The sequence below is a fragment of the Ischnura elegans genome, chromosome 6, assembly GCF_921293095.1.
Source record: "Ischnura elegans chromosome 6, ioIscEleg1.1, whole genome shotgun sequence".
Lineage (NCBI taxonomy): Eukaryota > Metazoa > Arthropoda > Insecta > Odonata > Coenagrionidae > Ischnura > Ischnura elegans.
In genome coordinates, this window is record NC_060251.1 from 85,479,069 (window position 1) to 85,495,571 (window position 16,503).

The following is a 16,503-nucleotide window of genomic DNA, read 5'->3' on the forward strand; positions in this document are numbered from 1 at the left end:
AGTCACTTGTTGTCTGGCTCCACCCACCGTCAATGTATGCCTTCATGTACATGCACATACTTTGTACTCATATTCACAATTATATTTATAATTTTCTCATATTTTAAGTATAGAACTTCACAAATTTCAAGTTTGAATGGAATTCAATTTGAAAATTAACCATTTATTTTGTTCCTCTGTAGGAATTGAGACAATCATCAAAATGTGAATGCTTAATCACAAGTCACGCATTCTTTTTTCCTTCATACACACAACTTTCTACTTTGAATCCAATCAGAAAGCAATGTTTGACTAAGCTTGATTGTTATTGAAATACTTACAGAGCAGTTGAAGCACTGGCTATGATAGTTATTATTCAATGCCTCCACCCACTTATCACCAGCTTCAATAGGGAATCCACAAGCAAAGCACTTGGTAGTAAATAGCTCATTCCAATCTGTAAATCGAATAGAATAATTATTTCCTAAATTTTGAAAATGGGAAATTATAGGCAAATGAGGTAAATAGTGCATAAAAAGTATTTAAACTCTGGGCTAAATTTTTTTTCGAATGTCAAATAAGACTGCAAACCAATTAAGCATCTGTTTGAAAATCACAAGATGTAACTATGTGTACTCTACAAATGCACAATATAAAATGATTTCCAGAGATGCTACCCTTAAAATCCATGGAAAACTTGGGTGATTTAAAAACCTCAAAGTAGTTTGGTAAAACTGATAACTGAAGGTTGCTTGAGGTCTGGGCACCCACGAAGGTCTCATCAGAATATTTTTGGAGAGATAAATTTCTGACTGATTTCTCAAGCCTAGATTATATTAGTAAAAATCATGCACCATGAATAGCCCATTGAACCTCCAGATACCTATAGGTACACAAATGTATTTTTTTCACTTCATAGCTCTAAAATGTAACTATGTGTACTCTACAAATGCACAATATAAAATGATTTCCAGAGATGCTACCCTTAAAATCCATGGAAAACTTGGGTGATCTTTGAAAAAAGGAAAGTGCATCACCATAAAAAGGCAAAATGTAGGCAATGTGAATTTTAGGAGCACAATAAATAGAATAGAATGGTTTTAAAACTTGCATGATGCACAAGGATATAACGACAAAATTAACTGCTGAAGTGTTAATTTAAATATATCACATTCAACATCCTATTTATATAATATAGTACATAGTAAACATACAATATACAGTTAAAAGCACACTGCATATTTTCCACAAGTTTACTGTGGTGTGTGATATTTAACTTAAGGGGAAAAAGGTGACACAATCAACCTTGCAATGCACTTATTTCCAAGTTGTTTTTTTCTCTTTCACAAAAACAACTTTAAAAAGAGTTTAAAATAACTAAAAGAGTAAAGTATAAATCAAGGCCATGAGTTGGCATGAGTTAAAATGGTGGTCTACTTATTTTTCAAACTCTATCACAATTGGTTGTAAAAATATATTGAGAAATTAGACTATTGCATCAAAAGCCTCTCAAGAGAGCTATGCAAAATATAATCTACTGCTCAGGCCATTGTAGAACAAAATGCAATTATTTGGCAAAAGCTAAAGCATAACGAAACTTACCAGCTTCACAGTATGGTAGTCCATCTTCAAGGAAGAATGGATTGTTGCCAAAGAGTTTCCTGCAGTAAGCGCAAGCAAAGCATTCAGGATGGAAATGCTGTCCAATGGCGTTCAGGCAGTCCTGAAATTATCAAATCATTTATTAAATGTTTTTTTTCCTAGAAGTTCAAAAAATAGAATAATCCAGTAGTAACTATGCATACGAGTGAACTTAACCTAATGAAGAGGGTAAATTTCTATAGCAATTGCTACTGGAAATAAATGTCATATTTCTTTGACAATGACAGTTCTAACTAATATCTATTCCATGTCAGTTCATCCAGGCATGACACCCACAGACTCAGATTTTGATGAAACTAGGCAAATTTCATCCTTCTATGTTGGAATGAAACAGTGTATAATATTTCTTGGCTATCTCTTCTAGTTTTTTTTCATTACCATTTGAAATTTGGGTGAAACTGCAGTTTTTCAATGAATCCGGTCTCCAGAGGCACTTCTACCTCCAGAGGGAAATAATTTGCCATAGCCATACTTTTCATCCTATTCTTATGAAAATTTGCGGGTTTACTATAGAAGTCATAAGAACTCCAAATACTAATTGAAAAATATCATAGGGGATATTGAAAATTCTTTAAACTCAGAACGATACCTCCACTGCATAAACGCTCAACAATTGCCCACCGAATCAAAGCCGCTCATCTAGTACTATTAGGGCTATCTATGTGAGTGGATTCTATTCGGTGGGCGATTGTTGAGTATTATTGCAGAGGAGGTATCGAGATGTTTCATAAGATTTTAGAAAATTTTGCACCAAAAACATGGTTCTATAAAACATCAAAGTTTGACCTGAGGCAATATGTGAATCAAGCTAAATTATTTTTTCTAATATTTCTTATGGTATGACCCACCACCTGTAAAAATAAAACTTGAGGCTTTTTGCTAGCTTTGTTGTAAAAAAAATTTTTATGCAACAAAATCCCTTTTCACGACTCTGGTAGTCAGTGTTGGGTCTTCCTTCAAGTGTGATGAAATGCTTGCGTTAAATTAGCAAAATTACCACATTTAAATTAATTGTTAGAAAGAGGAAAATAGAATGGGTATAAGTAGGTAAGCCCATGGTGACTGTGTAAATACCTCTGAGTGACAATTAAGGCATAGAAGGAATATATATCAGGACAATACATATGTACCTAGTTTTCCACACCCAAGGTTAACTAGATAAGATTCCATAATACTGTCCATCCTATGAGAAGTAAGACTAGGGGAACTATCTGACATGTTCTTACTTCTCTGGTAAATATAGTCTCTATCTCTCTCAATAGCACTTTAAATTATCACTCAATCACCCTGTGATGCAACACAAAGGTTGCATTACTAGGTGAACAAAGATTCATTTCAATTTCCAAGACCCTAAGTTGACCCCAGTTATGGGCAGATTGCATTTTGCTTCTCTCTAAAGAGCTTTCTTATGGTTCATATCTATTTTTCATGCTCATTTGCTGACATTTTACAACGCTTTTCTAAACTAACTATTGTGTCTGTCTGTCGGTCTATCTGTCTGTCTGTTTGTTATGGTGGAATTTTGTAACTCAATTTGAACACACTAAACGACTCGCTAGAGCACTGAAACTTTATATCAGATCTTGATGATAATACATATTTATATGCTTTATACCATGATTCTGGCTATATTTAAAAGAATATTTGCAAAATTAATTTGGTATGGAAAATTAATTCCACAAATGAAATTATTTCTAAATTAATCAAAAAACTATTGAACTGAAAGAAGAAATAAAGTTTTGCATGAAGGAAAGGGACGAGTCAGGGGATCTTAAGTACTCACGTTATTAAATTTCAAATCAACATACTGTTTTCATCTCTGTAGTAGTCAAGTCAAAAATGCTGGTAAGCCAGCCTGAATTGAAGGAACAGTCTTCTCATCTTATACTTTATGGGTAGAGAGAAAACCAAGTGAGCAAAAACAAGCAGCGAATTACTATCAAATAGTGAAATAATAGGCGATACTGCTTGAAATAGCTCTCTGATAAGCATACCCAATCATGGCCAATTCCTACTCACTTCTAGAAATTGCGATGCATGGCAACCCTAATTACAACCAAATAAAACATTTATGTGATTAATCATACTTACACCTTTGATTTTGTTAGAGCATTTGTTGCAAGTTGGAGCAAGGAATTTCTCAAAACAGTATTCACAGTACAATCGGCCTTGCTCTTCTACAAAGCCAATGTCTTGCAGAGGCCTTCGGCATCCTTCCTGCACACAGACGAAATGGTCAGGGCACCAGGTTTTTCCTAAAGCTGTGATGAATGGACCCCTGGAAAAATCAAACAACAACGTTAACCATTTAATCCAGCAAAATTCTAATGTATGCACATATTTTTAAAAAGTAGCAAGACCCTCCCAAACCAAAGTGAAGCATTCTATTTCGAAAGTAATTTTGATCATTTCTCCTCCATATTCATAAAAAGCAAGTACATAATGCATAAAATCTTGGAGACATAAAACTATTTCAAAGAATATCAGTTTTCCAAAGCCACCTGGCTGTCTCTTGTTGAAAGAAAATTAATGTATTCAACTTTAAATCAACATTTTTATTTTAGAAAAAAGGATAGCAATTAAGGAAAATTATGATAAAATAGATTGTAGATTGTAAGTATAATAATTAATAAATGTTAAAAAAACTAATCAAGAAAAACTTTAATCCTATGAATTTTGTGATTTTTTTTATCTTATAAAAATGTATTCAAATAAATAAGAACAACATCAATTTTCTCTGTGGATACATAAATTCCCATATTACAAGTGATTTTTCCAGGCCAAATGAGAGACAGTTTTCTAATTTAGAGAAATTCTAAGATCAATAAAAATATTTAAGGCATATGATAACCTTTTTACCTAAATTTGGTATGCCATTTAAGTTTTAAAAACCAGAGATCATCATTGTTCTATACACTTTGAATCTGTAGGAATTAGTATATGTACCTTGGGATTTGGTTTCCACAACTTTCACAGTGAGGATACTCTTTCTTCGTCACTGAATCCCTCAATGTTGACACACTGTAATCTATAAAAGTAACCATGCAAATAAACATATTGGCACAAACAGAAGCAACAATAACTACCATAAAACAAGCAGTGCAATAAAACATTCATTTATCAATTCACATGCATTGCCCAACTCAGAAAAATCAAAGGAAATCTTAGAACAAAAAATAAGTAAGAGAAACAAACCTAGGAAATTAATCGATTAATTAACTAGCAAATATGTTATAAATATTTTTATGGGATTCTGTTAAGGGAAACAAATACTATTGGTAACATCATTAGTACATTTATGCATAAAAACATTCAACTGGGGATGGTCTGCAAATTAAAGCTCCATCAGTACACAACTACACATGTATATATTAATAGAAAGTTTGAACTGCCTCCAAATGTCGCTGAAAAAGATTGCAAGACATGTTTATGGTGATATATAGCCTATATACCAGCATGACACCGGACTATCTGTAAAAAAAAATGATAATTTTACCTGAGCATCATAAAATTATGGGTCCAAAATCATGTCTGGAGTGAAAGCCTTGTAAAACCCCTCTCTACGTGGTCACAACCAGTAGGCTGTCATTGAGTCGTGTCCCATTCCACATTTCTATGACGCAAGGGCCAAAGTGCCCACACTCCAACAGAGTAATCTGAATACTTCAGTTGAGTATGACTACGCTCGATGAAGGACTTTTGCATTCAGTCATACTCACCTGGCTGCCCTAGAAATTGTGCCTCATTTTTCACATATCCTCAGAATGCTTCAACTAGATACAGATCTAACCAAATCATGTTTGAAGTTCAAAATCATCTCTGAAGTGAATGGAAACCAATTGCATAGCTCATTGCCTAAATTTTCCAAGCTCAAAGAGAGCATGCAATTCTGACTACTCTCCTTCTTTGCACGACCTGATACTAGTGAGGTGCTTATTTTAATTAAAATGCATCCCAGTATGAAGTCAATGTTCTTATTTTACTATGTTTAAGATTTATCAAATAACTTCTGGTGTATTTGGGCATGAAATTTACTATGCAATAATAAGCATTATTTAAATCATCGCCTGATGATGTGACCGGCAATGACCGCGAAAGCTCGCATGACAAAGTGCAAGACGCAGCTGCTTCCGAAAGCTGTTCAAAACAATGCATCTCGCTGCGAAAGCCTACATTCTAACCATTATTTAACAGGTATTTTACGCAACTATCAATCAATACACGACTTTGAAATAGCTTGGGTGATTATATGTACTGCCTCTTAATTAACTGGAAAACAATGTATCTTTTGCTGAATCACTCACTATTTCATTCCTGATGACATCTTCAAGGTCAGGCACTCAGTGCCATATTTATCCTCAGCAATATACATAGTCAATTTTATTCATTGAGACTAATCCTCCTCATAATAACAAACATATACCTAGAATATAGGATTCATGCAGCCAAAAACATGCTGCTGAAAGAGGAAACTTGGGATATCAATCTCATCACAGGAACTCAATTTTTGTGATCATTATTTCAATGATGTTCCCATTTTTCAGTTAGCCAACAATCAAATCTGATGTTAATAATGTTGCAAGATTATATTTTTCATTATTAAATCATTCCATGCAATCATGTTCATGATGTGCCAGACAGACAATGTCAATGATCAACGAATAACAAAAACTCATGCTGATGGAGGCAAGGTAAAAACAAAATCAAAAGTCCTCCTTTGTAAATCGATATATCGTAAGACCTAACACAAAATAGCAGGTGTCTAGGTTAGTAATTCATCCGTAGATATCTTATTTATGCTGAAAGTAGCATTTTTTAATGTGGTTAGTCACTCTCTTGACCCAAAGCATCAGTTTAAGTTGAGGAACTACAACTCACACAAGGGTCAGGTCACACATCTAAAAATCATTCTTTTCACGAGATACGATGATGAAAATCCTCTCATCCTTGACGATACTACTCATTACCTGATCTGGGACCCACACATTCCGCACAGGGGGATCCTGACGCCTGGCCCTGCCTGAGGGTTGAGGATACCACGTCCTCGTCGAGGAGCGGAGGTACCAGCCAAAGAACCGCCTTTCAGTGCTGCCCCTGATGGAGTAGTTGAGGATGGGGGAGCGGATGGAAAAGATGCAGCAGGGGCAGGAGCTTTTACCGGGGTGGGCATGGGTGCGGGGGCCTTGACAGGGGCGGGAGCAGGGGGTGCAAAGGTGGGTGCAGGGACGGGAGCAGGAGCCGGAGCAGGTGCAGGAGCTGGAGCGGGTGCAGGAGCTGGGGCGGGGGCTGCACTGGGCTGTTCCTGCGCAGCGGGTTTCATGTCTGGTGGCTGATAGATGGGGCAAGCCGTAGGGGCACCCTTGTCCTCTTCATCCGTCCTAACCGGTGGCCAAATCACTCGATTGGGCCCTACACGACAGCCCACCAGACAAGATCACCCGCCCACATTGAGCACGCAATCGTGCGCAGGAATGTTAGGTCAGCCCATTTTGTTCGTTGTATGCAGACACCAAGGTTTTGGTTCACGTGGAGAATGCATTTTTGTCATGCATTCACAGGCATTTGTGGGTCAAGGGTAGCACAAATGTAAACCGTTGGTTCAAAAATCATATGCCAATGGACAATCACAGGGATTAGTTGGGAGTTTAAAGTCCCACGATATTAAAAAGAGCATAGGTTGGTAAGCAATACATTTGCCATGAAGGAAAATAAAATTCATGCAAAATATCATATGAATATGTTTTGGTAGTAGGTATGTCAGGAAAAGGGAAATTATGGTTTAAAAGAGAAAGAAAAAATGAGAAAGACAGTTACTGAAAAGCTTTACAAAAATAAAAATGTTCTACCACTACAGAAGCTTGGACTAAAATTTTCAGAAGAAGCTTAAAAGTACAGGAATTAAGGACAAGATAGCAAAAATGAACTAGCAAAAATAAAGGGGTTTTCAATATGTATATTTATGCCAAATAATATGTAAGCATCAGGTGACATATATTAGCTGGGAAATCCTTTATTGGTTGAGCAAAGCTAAAAAAAAGAGATTCAATTATGCATTAATTCTTCATTCTTGAGGCAGGTGTACTAAGAAACTGGAGGCTGCACAGCTGGAGAATAGTTCCTCTACTGCTCACACACTAAATTTGAGGTAAATGTTAGTAATAATTGATAACAACAAACTTATTTTGTTTCCTCCATGTAAAAAATGAGGATAAAAACTCAGCATAAAATTAAATCATTTGCAAGGAAATTTTGAAAACCCAGTCAAAATATTCCCACCCTAGAAACAGAGTTTTGCCATTAACTTCATCCTTTTGTTTTTTATACTATTTCCATACGTTCAGACAACAATCATTTTAAAACAGTGGAATACAAAGCCCTTTTTTGAAGAAAAAAAATTAGATGATACATCACATTTAATATTGTTACCCACTCATAAGACTTTAATAACTACCATTGTAGCCAAATCTGTTGGCTAGTGTTTGGAGTGAAAAGGGACAACATAAACAAGGATATACAAAAACCAAGACAATTTTCTCAAAGAAGAGACCTACATATATGATGATGGTATATTATGGGATAATCAATCAGGAAAAGAATGTTTTTCTGTAAAATTTTAAAAAATCATGAATAGAAATCTTATTGAATCAAATCAAAAAGAATTACCGTATATCTCCGAATATAGTCCCCCCTTTTTTTCCAAAAATGGCCGCGGAAAAGTAAGGGGGGGGACTATAATCGAGTGTAATCCAATTTAGCATACTAAAGGTGACCATAAAGTAATAAATAACGGCATAATGGCTAATGTTCTCGTAGTCTTTCTATTTGAGTATATTTATGAGGATTATAATCGGAGATATTAGGAAATACTGCCACGTTTTACCGGAAATTAAGACAATTTTTACCACAAATGTTGTACAGATACGATTATTCCAATTCAAATAGCATATCGAATATGCGTTTTCACGGAATCCATCGGGTAGCCGCTAATTTTTCTTGGAAAAGAATTGTTAGAATAATTCAATCGACACTGATCACTTAATGACGCAAAACAGTAAATAATTAAAATGAAAACTAAACACACACTATCATTACATTAATCGAACACTAGAATTGAATCAATAGTATATATACCCGTGGCTCATTTAATAACTACACGATTTAAATAATTGCGAAAAATAAACAGATAAAGTGAACCTTTCGTGACGATTTAGCATTTCATTGCGTCCGTAGCTACTATACGTCCGTGCGGTTCGTGTTTACAACCATTGCCTTTACCGCCTTCACAGAACAAGAATGCGCAATAGGTGATGCATTTGTTTCTGAAAAGGCGCAATAATCGACGACTTTAAACCAGAAGCGCCGGCATTACTGCATTTGATCGAAATACAGCGACTCAGCATCGAAAGTGTAATCAATTTATTGAGGAATATCTTCAATTCGTCAGGGTAAATAGGATCGATAAATTACGTCGCATAACGTTTCGCAATTATTTCCGCGATATTTTCTTTATTAAAAATAATTTTACGTTCAACAGTGAGGTGATGGATCAAGTAGAAAGATGAGGATCAATCCTGCCGCAGATTAGAGGCCTTCAAAGACGGAGTTTCGATGCCAATTTAAAAATAGCCGTTGCAGAATACGCCGTAAATCATAGTATTTACAGCGCTAGCAAAGCGCTAAAACATCGCGGAAGTCATTTCGGGGGTCTCGATGCGGCAGATTCAAAGAATTAGAGGAAAATATCGTCGAATTTGTGCGCAAATGCAGAGCAGAAGCTCTTTGTGTAACTTATGCAATGATTCGCGACGAGGCATTGAAAATTGATATAATTTTTTTTCAGTTTTAATGTTTGTTGGAAAAAGTTTATTTCTTAATTTTATTACTTTGATATTTGTAAGTCCTGCAGTTTAATTGTTTTGCTTAGCAGGCATTTGATAGCAATATTTTTATAATATTTATAATTTATTTAACACAATTTTATTTAGATTTCCTAAATTCTTCAGGTCACTTGGATTTGTGATGACTTGATGGGTGTGTTACACTGGATCTAAGGAAGTTTCAGGGCCAAATGCAATACTGTTTATGGGCTTTAAGTTAAAGCTTGTATATTGACATTGTCTGTAGTAATTTGGAAATCAAAAATATTAATAATTTGTGAAGGTTTAAAAAATACAATAGCCTTGGATACTTAAAAAAATTTTGTCATTTCTTCATTACATCTGGTTAAGGAACTATAAATTACTGACACATGCAATGGATCACAACATGTTTTAGGTATAGTTATTTTGTTGTGATGGAAAATATGTGAACAGATTTGTTCTTAATCTTCACAGAAAATAATAGTTTTTATCGAATCTAGAATCTTAACTTGCTAACCACAGAAAAATTGCCTTCCTTTACATTTTAAAATTTTTCCCAAAACTGAGGTCTCAAAATTGGGGGGGGGACTATATTCGGGGGGGGGACTATATTCGGAGATATACGGTATATGACCTAAGCTTAATCACAACAATAAGAATGACACAAGTCACTTTGGAGAAAAGTTAATAAAAAGTTATCCATTAATTTACTTTTTGTAAAGTGTTTTTATTTATTATTGAGGCAAAGCTTCCCTGCATATCTATGCTGATACATTTTATTAGTTAGAAACCAGTCCATTTCTTATAATATTTTTCAAGAAACTATACTCAGCGTTTTTCTTCTAATAGGAAGTATGTAATGGCAAGGCAATGAAATTTTTAAAAAGAGCAGTATAGCCTTTAGAGGATTACCTAGGTAATTACATACTATCTTAATAAGTTGCATGTTACCCTTTGTCATTCCCAAATTGAACAAGCTAATATTATTACTTTAAGGTAAAATATTAATCCTGTAACGAAATAAACAATATTGCTCACCCAAGAATCAATACCAATAATCAGGTATTACAGTTTAGGATACTAAGTTATAGCTCTGTCACGGATACAAAGAATAAAATAATTAGAAAGATGATTTCTCTGATTGAGCCCCATTGCACAGCAAGTTCTAACAGTACGTGTGATTTGGCAACTTATATTTCCAAAATACATTCACCACTAAATGGGTACAGGATTATTAATTGGAGCAATTGAAAAAATAAGCTCCAATTAAACATCACAAAGTCCTAATTCCATCAATAAGAATATCAAAATATAAATCAACATTTTTATTGGAATTATTATTTAAGAATTCACACATAAGCATACCCAGCAAGGAGCAGCTGCCCCCCCCATAGAAGCAAAAATCGCAAATTTCTTTCAGGAAAATAATATTTTTTCAAGCAAATAATTTTAAAAACTAATAAAGAGCTGTTACATTTTCGTTAAAATGTTGATTTAATTCACCTTTTCCATGCTTAAATCTTACCTACAACTTGAACAACCATGGCTTGCCCCCCCCCCCCCCCCCCCCCACATTCAAAACACCAATTACAATAATTTGGTAATACCTGTAATTCATATGTACATTCGGTACTGAAGCCAACTCGTTTTAAGTAATTCTTTTCAATAAACCTTAGAGTTGATTTCTTCCTACAATAAGCCAAATGAACAAAATGTACCAACATTAAAATACCTACAAGCAGCCATTTTTTTCAATTTTACCACTCCATTTCCAAATCATAATTCCGCAATATTTGAAAAATGAAAATAATTATTTAGCCACAATAAGTTACATCATTTGTACATTCCTCACTCATGGAAACTTCTCTAACTTCAACTTTCTATACTTTATTATAAGATTATTTGTCCCTTTTCACTCTATTTAACACCAGCAACAATGAACTAACTTCTAAATTAGAAGCTATTAGATTGATATTAAAGAGAGCTAACCAAAAGCAAAGATGACAGTCATTATCAACTGTAAAAAAAAACATTTGAGTAAATTACGAAATCATTAAAAATCCGTAGTCCAAATACTTATCAAATCATCTACTATAATCAATGGATATGTAGGATATGCAAAAATATATACAAAGCGAGAAAATACTGATTATCTGGGGTGCCTTTTTCTAATTCCTGAAACTGCATTATGGTGTCAAATTAGTGCTAAAACAAAATCATACACTGTAGTTGCTCATGCTAATAACATTTGCAGGAAACTATAGAATGCATTTCATTGCTTGGCTCTGTGCTAAATTTATTGGCTAACTAGCCACAGGGTTTTTTTTATATGGAAAGTTTTGTCATAACAAACTTGTTTTAATAGGAAGAAGCATTAAGCACTTTTGAGAGCTGTGTATTCAGTTCTTAATCAAGGAAAAAGGTCTAGGTTTAGGATTAAATGAAGTAATTGGTGCTGAAAAAGAGAAAAAATCAAAGTTTATTACAGTTCAGGGTAACTTTGAACGGACCCTAAAGATTACCACAATAATGTTTAAAGGTAGTTGAAGAGGGAGTTGTGAGTGAGGAAAATGACAAATACAGAGCAAAATATCAGCCAATGGAAGAGAGCTCACACTAAAAAAAGTAATTTGGCAAAAAAACTTGCATTTAATTAATATTACAAATACGTGTACGTTCACCAAGAAGTCATGAAAAATTTCCCTAGACTGAGCAGAACTAGTCCAAGAAAATATGTAAATGTAGTTCAGTAGACTCCAACTTTACAATGGGTTAAACTTATGATAGATTCAACATATCAGCTTATCTCACTGATTTTGTTCACGGCTTCAAAGATTTCAAAGTTTGCTGATTTTATATCCAATCAAACGTAATCATTGTCACAAATGTCATCAATTACATATTTATTCACAATGTTTTTACTGTAACATTTTTAACACAGCAACAAATATGCACTGATGTGCTTAAAACTGATTCCTATTCTGGATATAATGCCCAATCAACATACATATAGGAATGAGATGCACAATGGATTTTGCTTAGCAATTAGTCCTTCAGAAACTACATATTATCTAAAGTGAGGGTCTACTGTACAGGAACATAAAGTCCAATAAGATAATAACGCTACTGAAAATTTTCATGTAATCAAAGGAGAAGGTAAAAATTTACATGTATCATTAATATTTTAATTCAAAATTTACAAAGCAAATAATGCTCTGCCATAGGTGTGGAATGAAAATAATTTTTGTGAGTACACTGAGGATATCCTAATATACATGCCACTAGAATTACACAACTTTGCCCATTAACAATTAAATTAAACAATGAGAATTGTACGCATAAGTGGCATAATTTGTGTGAGTACTGTCTTCCTTAAACACCAATATGTATCAATCGAAATTAATAAATTGGGTTCACAGAATAAGTATGGCAATTTTCTGATAATTAAATAAATAATATGTCTACTAAATTTGCTGTCCCAACTATTTTTATCCTTACTTGCTTAGCTTTCAGAAAATTAATTTGAAATTCATGCTATAATTATATCATAAGGGACACTTTGCTGAATTCAAGCCTGCCTCAATAAATCAGTATGATAATTCTTCAAAGTCGCATATTGTACCATCCCAGATATTAGGATAAATGCATATAAATTATGGGAACTGATTCTATCAAAATATGGAGTACCTTGTATCAGAATTATAACTCTAAGCCAAAAAGGAAAGGATGGAATGTGTACTTATAATGATTTCAATGAAAATAAGAGGAAAGACAAGGAGATTTCAATGAAAGTGTGATTGCAACATAATCACATCCATATGCATACTTTTTAGGTATGATGTAAACTAGAAATGGGCGCTACTTATCACAAGACATTTTCTTGCATTGTTGAAATTCTAACATTCAATCGAACTATAGGGAATAATAGTGATAGGAATGATATGTAAAAGGGAACATTCATTCATACTTATTTACATGCAATGATAATAATATGATGATGAAATCAGGCAGAGTAACTATGAAGTTGCTAAGTCAGTCATTGGATACACTTTGAGCAATGAATATTTTAGAATTATAGATGCATCCATGGCAGATTAAAGGTTTATCACATGCTTTCAGTTAACTCCTATTTACAATTTATTAAATCCCCATTAATATGCCTAATTCATGGGTGCCCATCGAGGGTAAAGTGAAATGAAGGACAGAGGGTAGTGCAATAACGAAATTTATTGAGGCAAGACAAAAAATATTTGGAGAAGGTTATAAAACAAAAGTTGAAAAAAAATGAAAGAGACGCTTTTCCAGAAATTTACTCCATAAAGGCCTGGTTACATAATACAATAACACGTATGGGTTAATATTTAAATGTATGAATGTGAGAATGAATGCCATAATGCACTGTGTAACCACCCAATAGAACACACAGAAACTGTGCACTGTGCACTGTGCACACAGAAAATAGAACCTGTTCTAATTTGGTTCATGCATTCGTAAATTTTCCATTCCTGTCCACCAAAATCATTCACGCAAACGTACATTAACTTGTATGTGTTAATGTACCAAGTAACCAGGCCTTAAGAGAGGAGACCTGTGAACAAACCCTATGAAGTACTTTAAGTATCATAGGGATAAAAATAGATTTAGGAGGTACTTTCAGGACTGTAATTGGTAGTCACGGTAGTGTGCAGAGAGAGAACTCTCATTTGGTACTATTTGGCTTAACTAGGTAGCCCCCTGTGTCCCCATTTATACGTAGCAGCAGAATCATGCAATGTTGCAATAACAGATTTAATTTGGTAATTTATCAAGTTATTTAGTGAGTTATTTTTTATTCTGTCACAACTTGAGAGTCAAAATTGAGGTTTATGGTCGGGGGAAAAGAAATGACACATCAAGTTTTGGGTAAGCATGGGCACCCCTGAATTATCTACATTCAAATCCATACGAGTTTACAATCAGTGAGGATAAAGTAATGACTTAAATTATGGAAATGCAAATTTTAGTAAATTAATATTGTGGGTGCTCAAAATGCTACAAAAAATGAGCAAAAACATAAAAGTCTTGTTACAGAGAATAATCAAAGAATTACCAATTTCAAGACAGAATATTCCAATTCATGAACCACACAATTTCAATTTTAACGAGGAAGTTGCACCAATGGGTCTCTTAGTCTTAATGGAATTGTGACAAATTCTTCGGAACTAAATGTATTAAATGCTAAGTGATAGATGATTTGCAAAAAGTGGTGAAAGAAGCTCTCAAAAGCATTAGCTGATTCTGTAAATATTGTGCTTTCGTCAAATTTTAAATTAATTTAATCTGTGTTACATAATGAATTGTAATTTCCCTTTTGTCGAAATGGCACCAGAGCTCAAAGCAATGAGTACATAAGAAAGCAGTAAATTATTTAGGGCAGTTGGGGACTAAAAATACTGAAGGAAAAATAAAAATGAAGAGATTAACATTCTACTTATAAGCCTGTCTACCAAACATCTTGATTAGGTAAATGGATATTCTTTACCTGCACGGTAGCCTTGGGTGGAAGGCTTCATAGTGCTTGCATAGTAACCTAGATGATGAAGCATTACTAATGAGTATAATCCTACATATTTCATAACAGAGTTATCAATAAAATGTTTAAGTATTATATCAGTGAGAAGGTAGTTCATGATATCATGCCTGCATGAGCATGCATCTTGCAATGGTGTGAACTTCAGATGAAAGTGTACATAAAAAAACTTTCTGTAGTTGCTGATGCTCCATTAAAATTAATGAATAATTGCAGAGAAAAAATTCATTCCCAGCACCTTTTAACCATTACAGCCTCTCATTGGTAGTTATAACTAAAATAGCAAAATGATGCCATCTGGCATTGAGCCACTCCCGAGTCATACAACAAGGATGCCACAATGGCATCATTAATGGTGAATGCTTTAATAATAGCATAATATCGGTGCAAAAAAAGGTAGAAAGCTGAACTTTGAGCATTTGTATAAAATAACCAAACCAAACCGATGAATAAAAAAAGATGAAAATTTCTCCACGGCAATGCACTATACCAAAACGATGATTTTCGTCTTTTTGATTTATTTTAGATAAGAGGAAAAATATAAAAATTTCCTTAAATGAAAAGTTTTGAAATAATTTTTACATGGAGCATACATAACTTTAATATTCATTTTCCTTTCTACACCTCAGAAATTGAAATCTACCTTCTGGTCATTAAAAAAATCAAAGAATGGGTAAAATTTAATTTTAAAAAGCTATTTGTAATGCAAAGATGTCGTTCTCTCTATAAAAAATCCAATGAAATGCACCAATCAAATATTTTTCCCGTGACTTGATAAAGAAGAGGACCATTTTGCCATCCTCATAGTTTTTCACGTATCCTTCTTCACTCTTTCAACCATAGCAGCTAAACGTATCTGTTTAAACAATGTTTAATTATTTAGTGTTTTAGTCAAATAAATTATGAGTAAAATTATACATGATATGATCCCATGGAGCTTCGGCAGGATTATAAACAAATGCTTTAAGTTCAGTGTTCTACCTTTTTTGCGTCGATAGTGGGCACCAAAGTAAAATTATGAATTTGTAATTAAAGCCTGAATCACACGATCATTTTCTCCATACCTGAGAGTAATGGCTTCAGTGATAGGTTTTCAGGGATCAAAAGAATGATCGCGCCACCTATCATTTTCTCAATAACATGATCATTTGCCCCGTCCCTTTTTCCATTGCTAATTCAATCACTTTCCGTAATTACGACTGTCATTCAATTTAATGCCAAGCATGGCGTTACAATTGCTGTTAGCGGCCTTGGGTTCTGATTGGTTGAAGTACGATGCCAGCTATGGTTTCAGCTACAAAAAAAAGGGATGAGCTAAGTGATGGAAAAAAGGGATGGGACATCCATCCCTCGAGCCATCGAGAGAAACAGTCATTTTTTTCTGTCATCGCTGGTGCGGCTGCTGGAGCTGTTCCTCCAAAAGGATGAAAAAAA

At 34.2% G+C, this 16,503-nt stretch overlaps 1 protein-coding gene across 10 annotated transcripts in view; it reads right to left on the reverse strand.

Moving 5' to 3' along the window:
• Nucleotides 1–16,503, reverse strand: part of LOC124161087 (PDZ and LIM domain protein Zasp) — a 190,249-nt gene that overhangs the window by 1,584 nt on the left and 172,162 nt on the right. For 6 of the 10 annotated variants that reach the window (XM_046537276.1, XM_046537275.1, XM_046537273.1 and 3 more), the window contains 5 exons: nt 15,022–15,069; nt 6,609–7,050; nt 3,733–3,919; nt 1,582–1,702; nt 321–436 (listed from right to left, as the gene is read on the reverse strand). In XM_046537276.1, the coding sequence (XP_046393232.1) occupies nt 321–436; nt 1,582–1,702; nt 3,733–3,919; nt 6,609–7,050; nt 15,022–15,069 (914 nt within the window). Of the gene's footprint in view, nt 1–320; nt 437–1,581; nt 1,703–3,732; nt 3,920–4,587; nt 4,670–6,608; nt 7,051–15,021; nt 15,070–16,503 lie in introns of all 10 variants that reach the window. The other 4 variants (XM_046537277.1, XM_046537281.1, XM_046537278.1 and 1 more) reach the window with 4 other exon arrangements.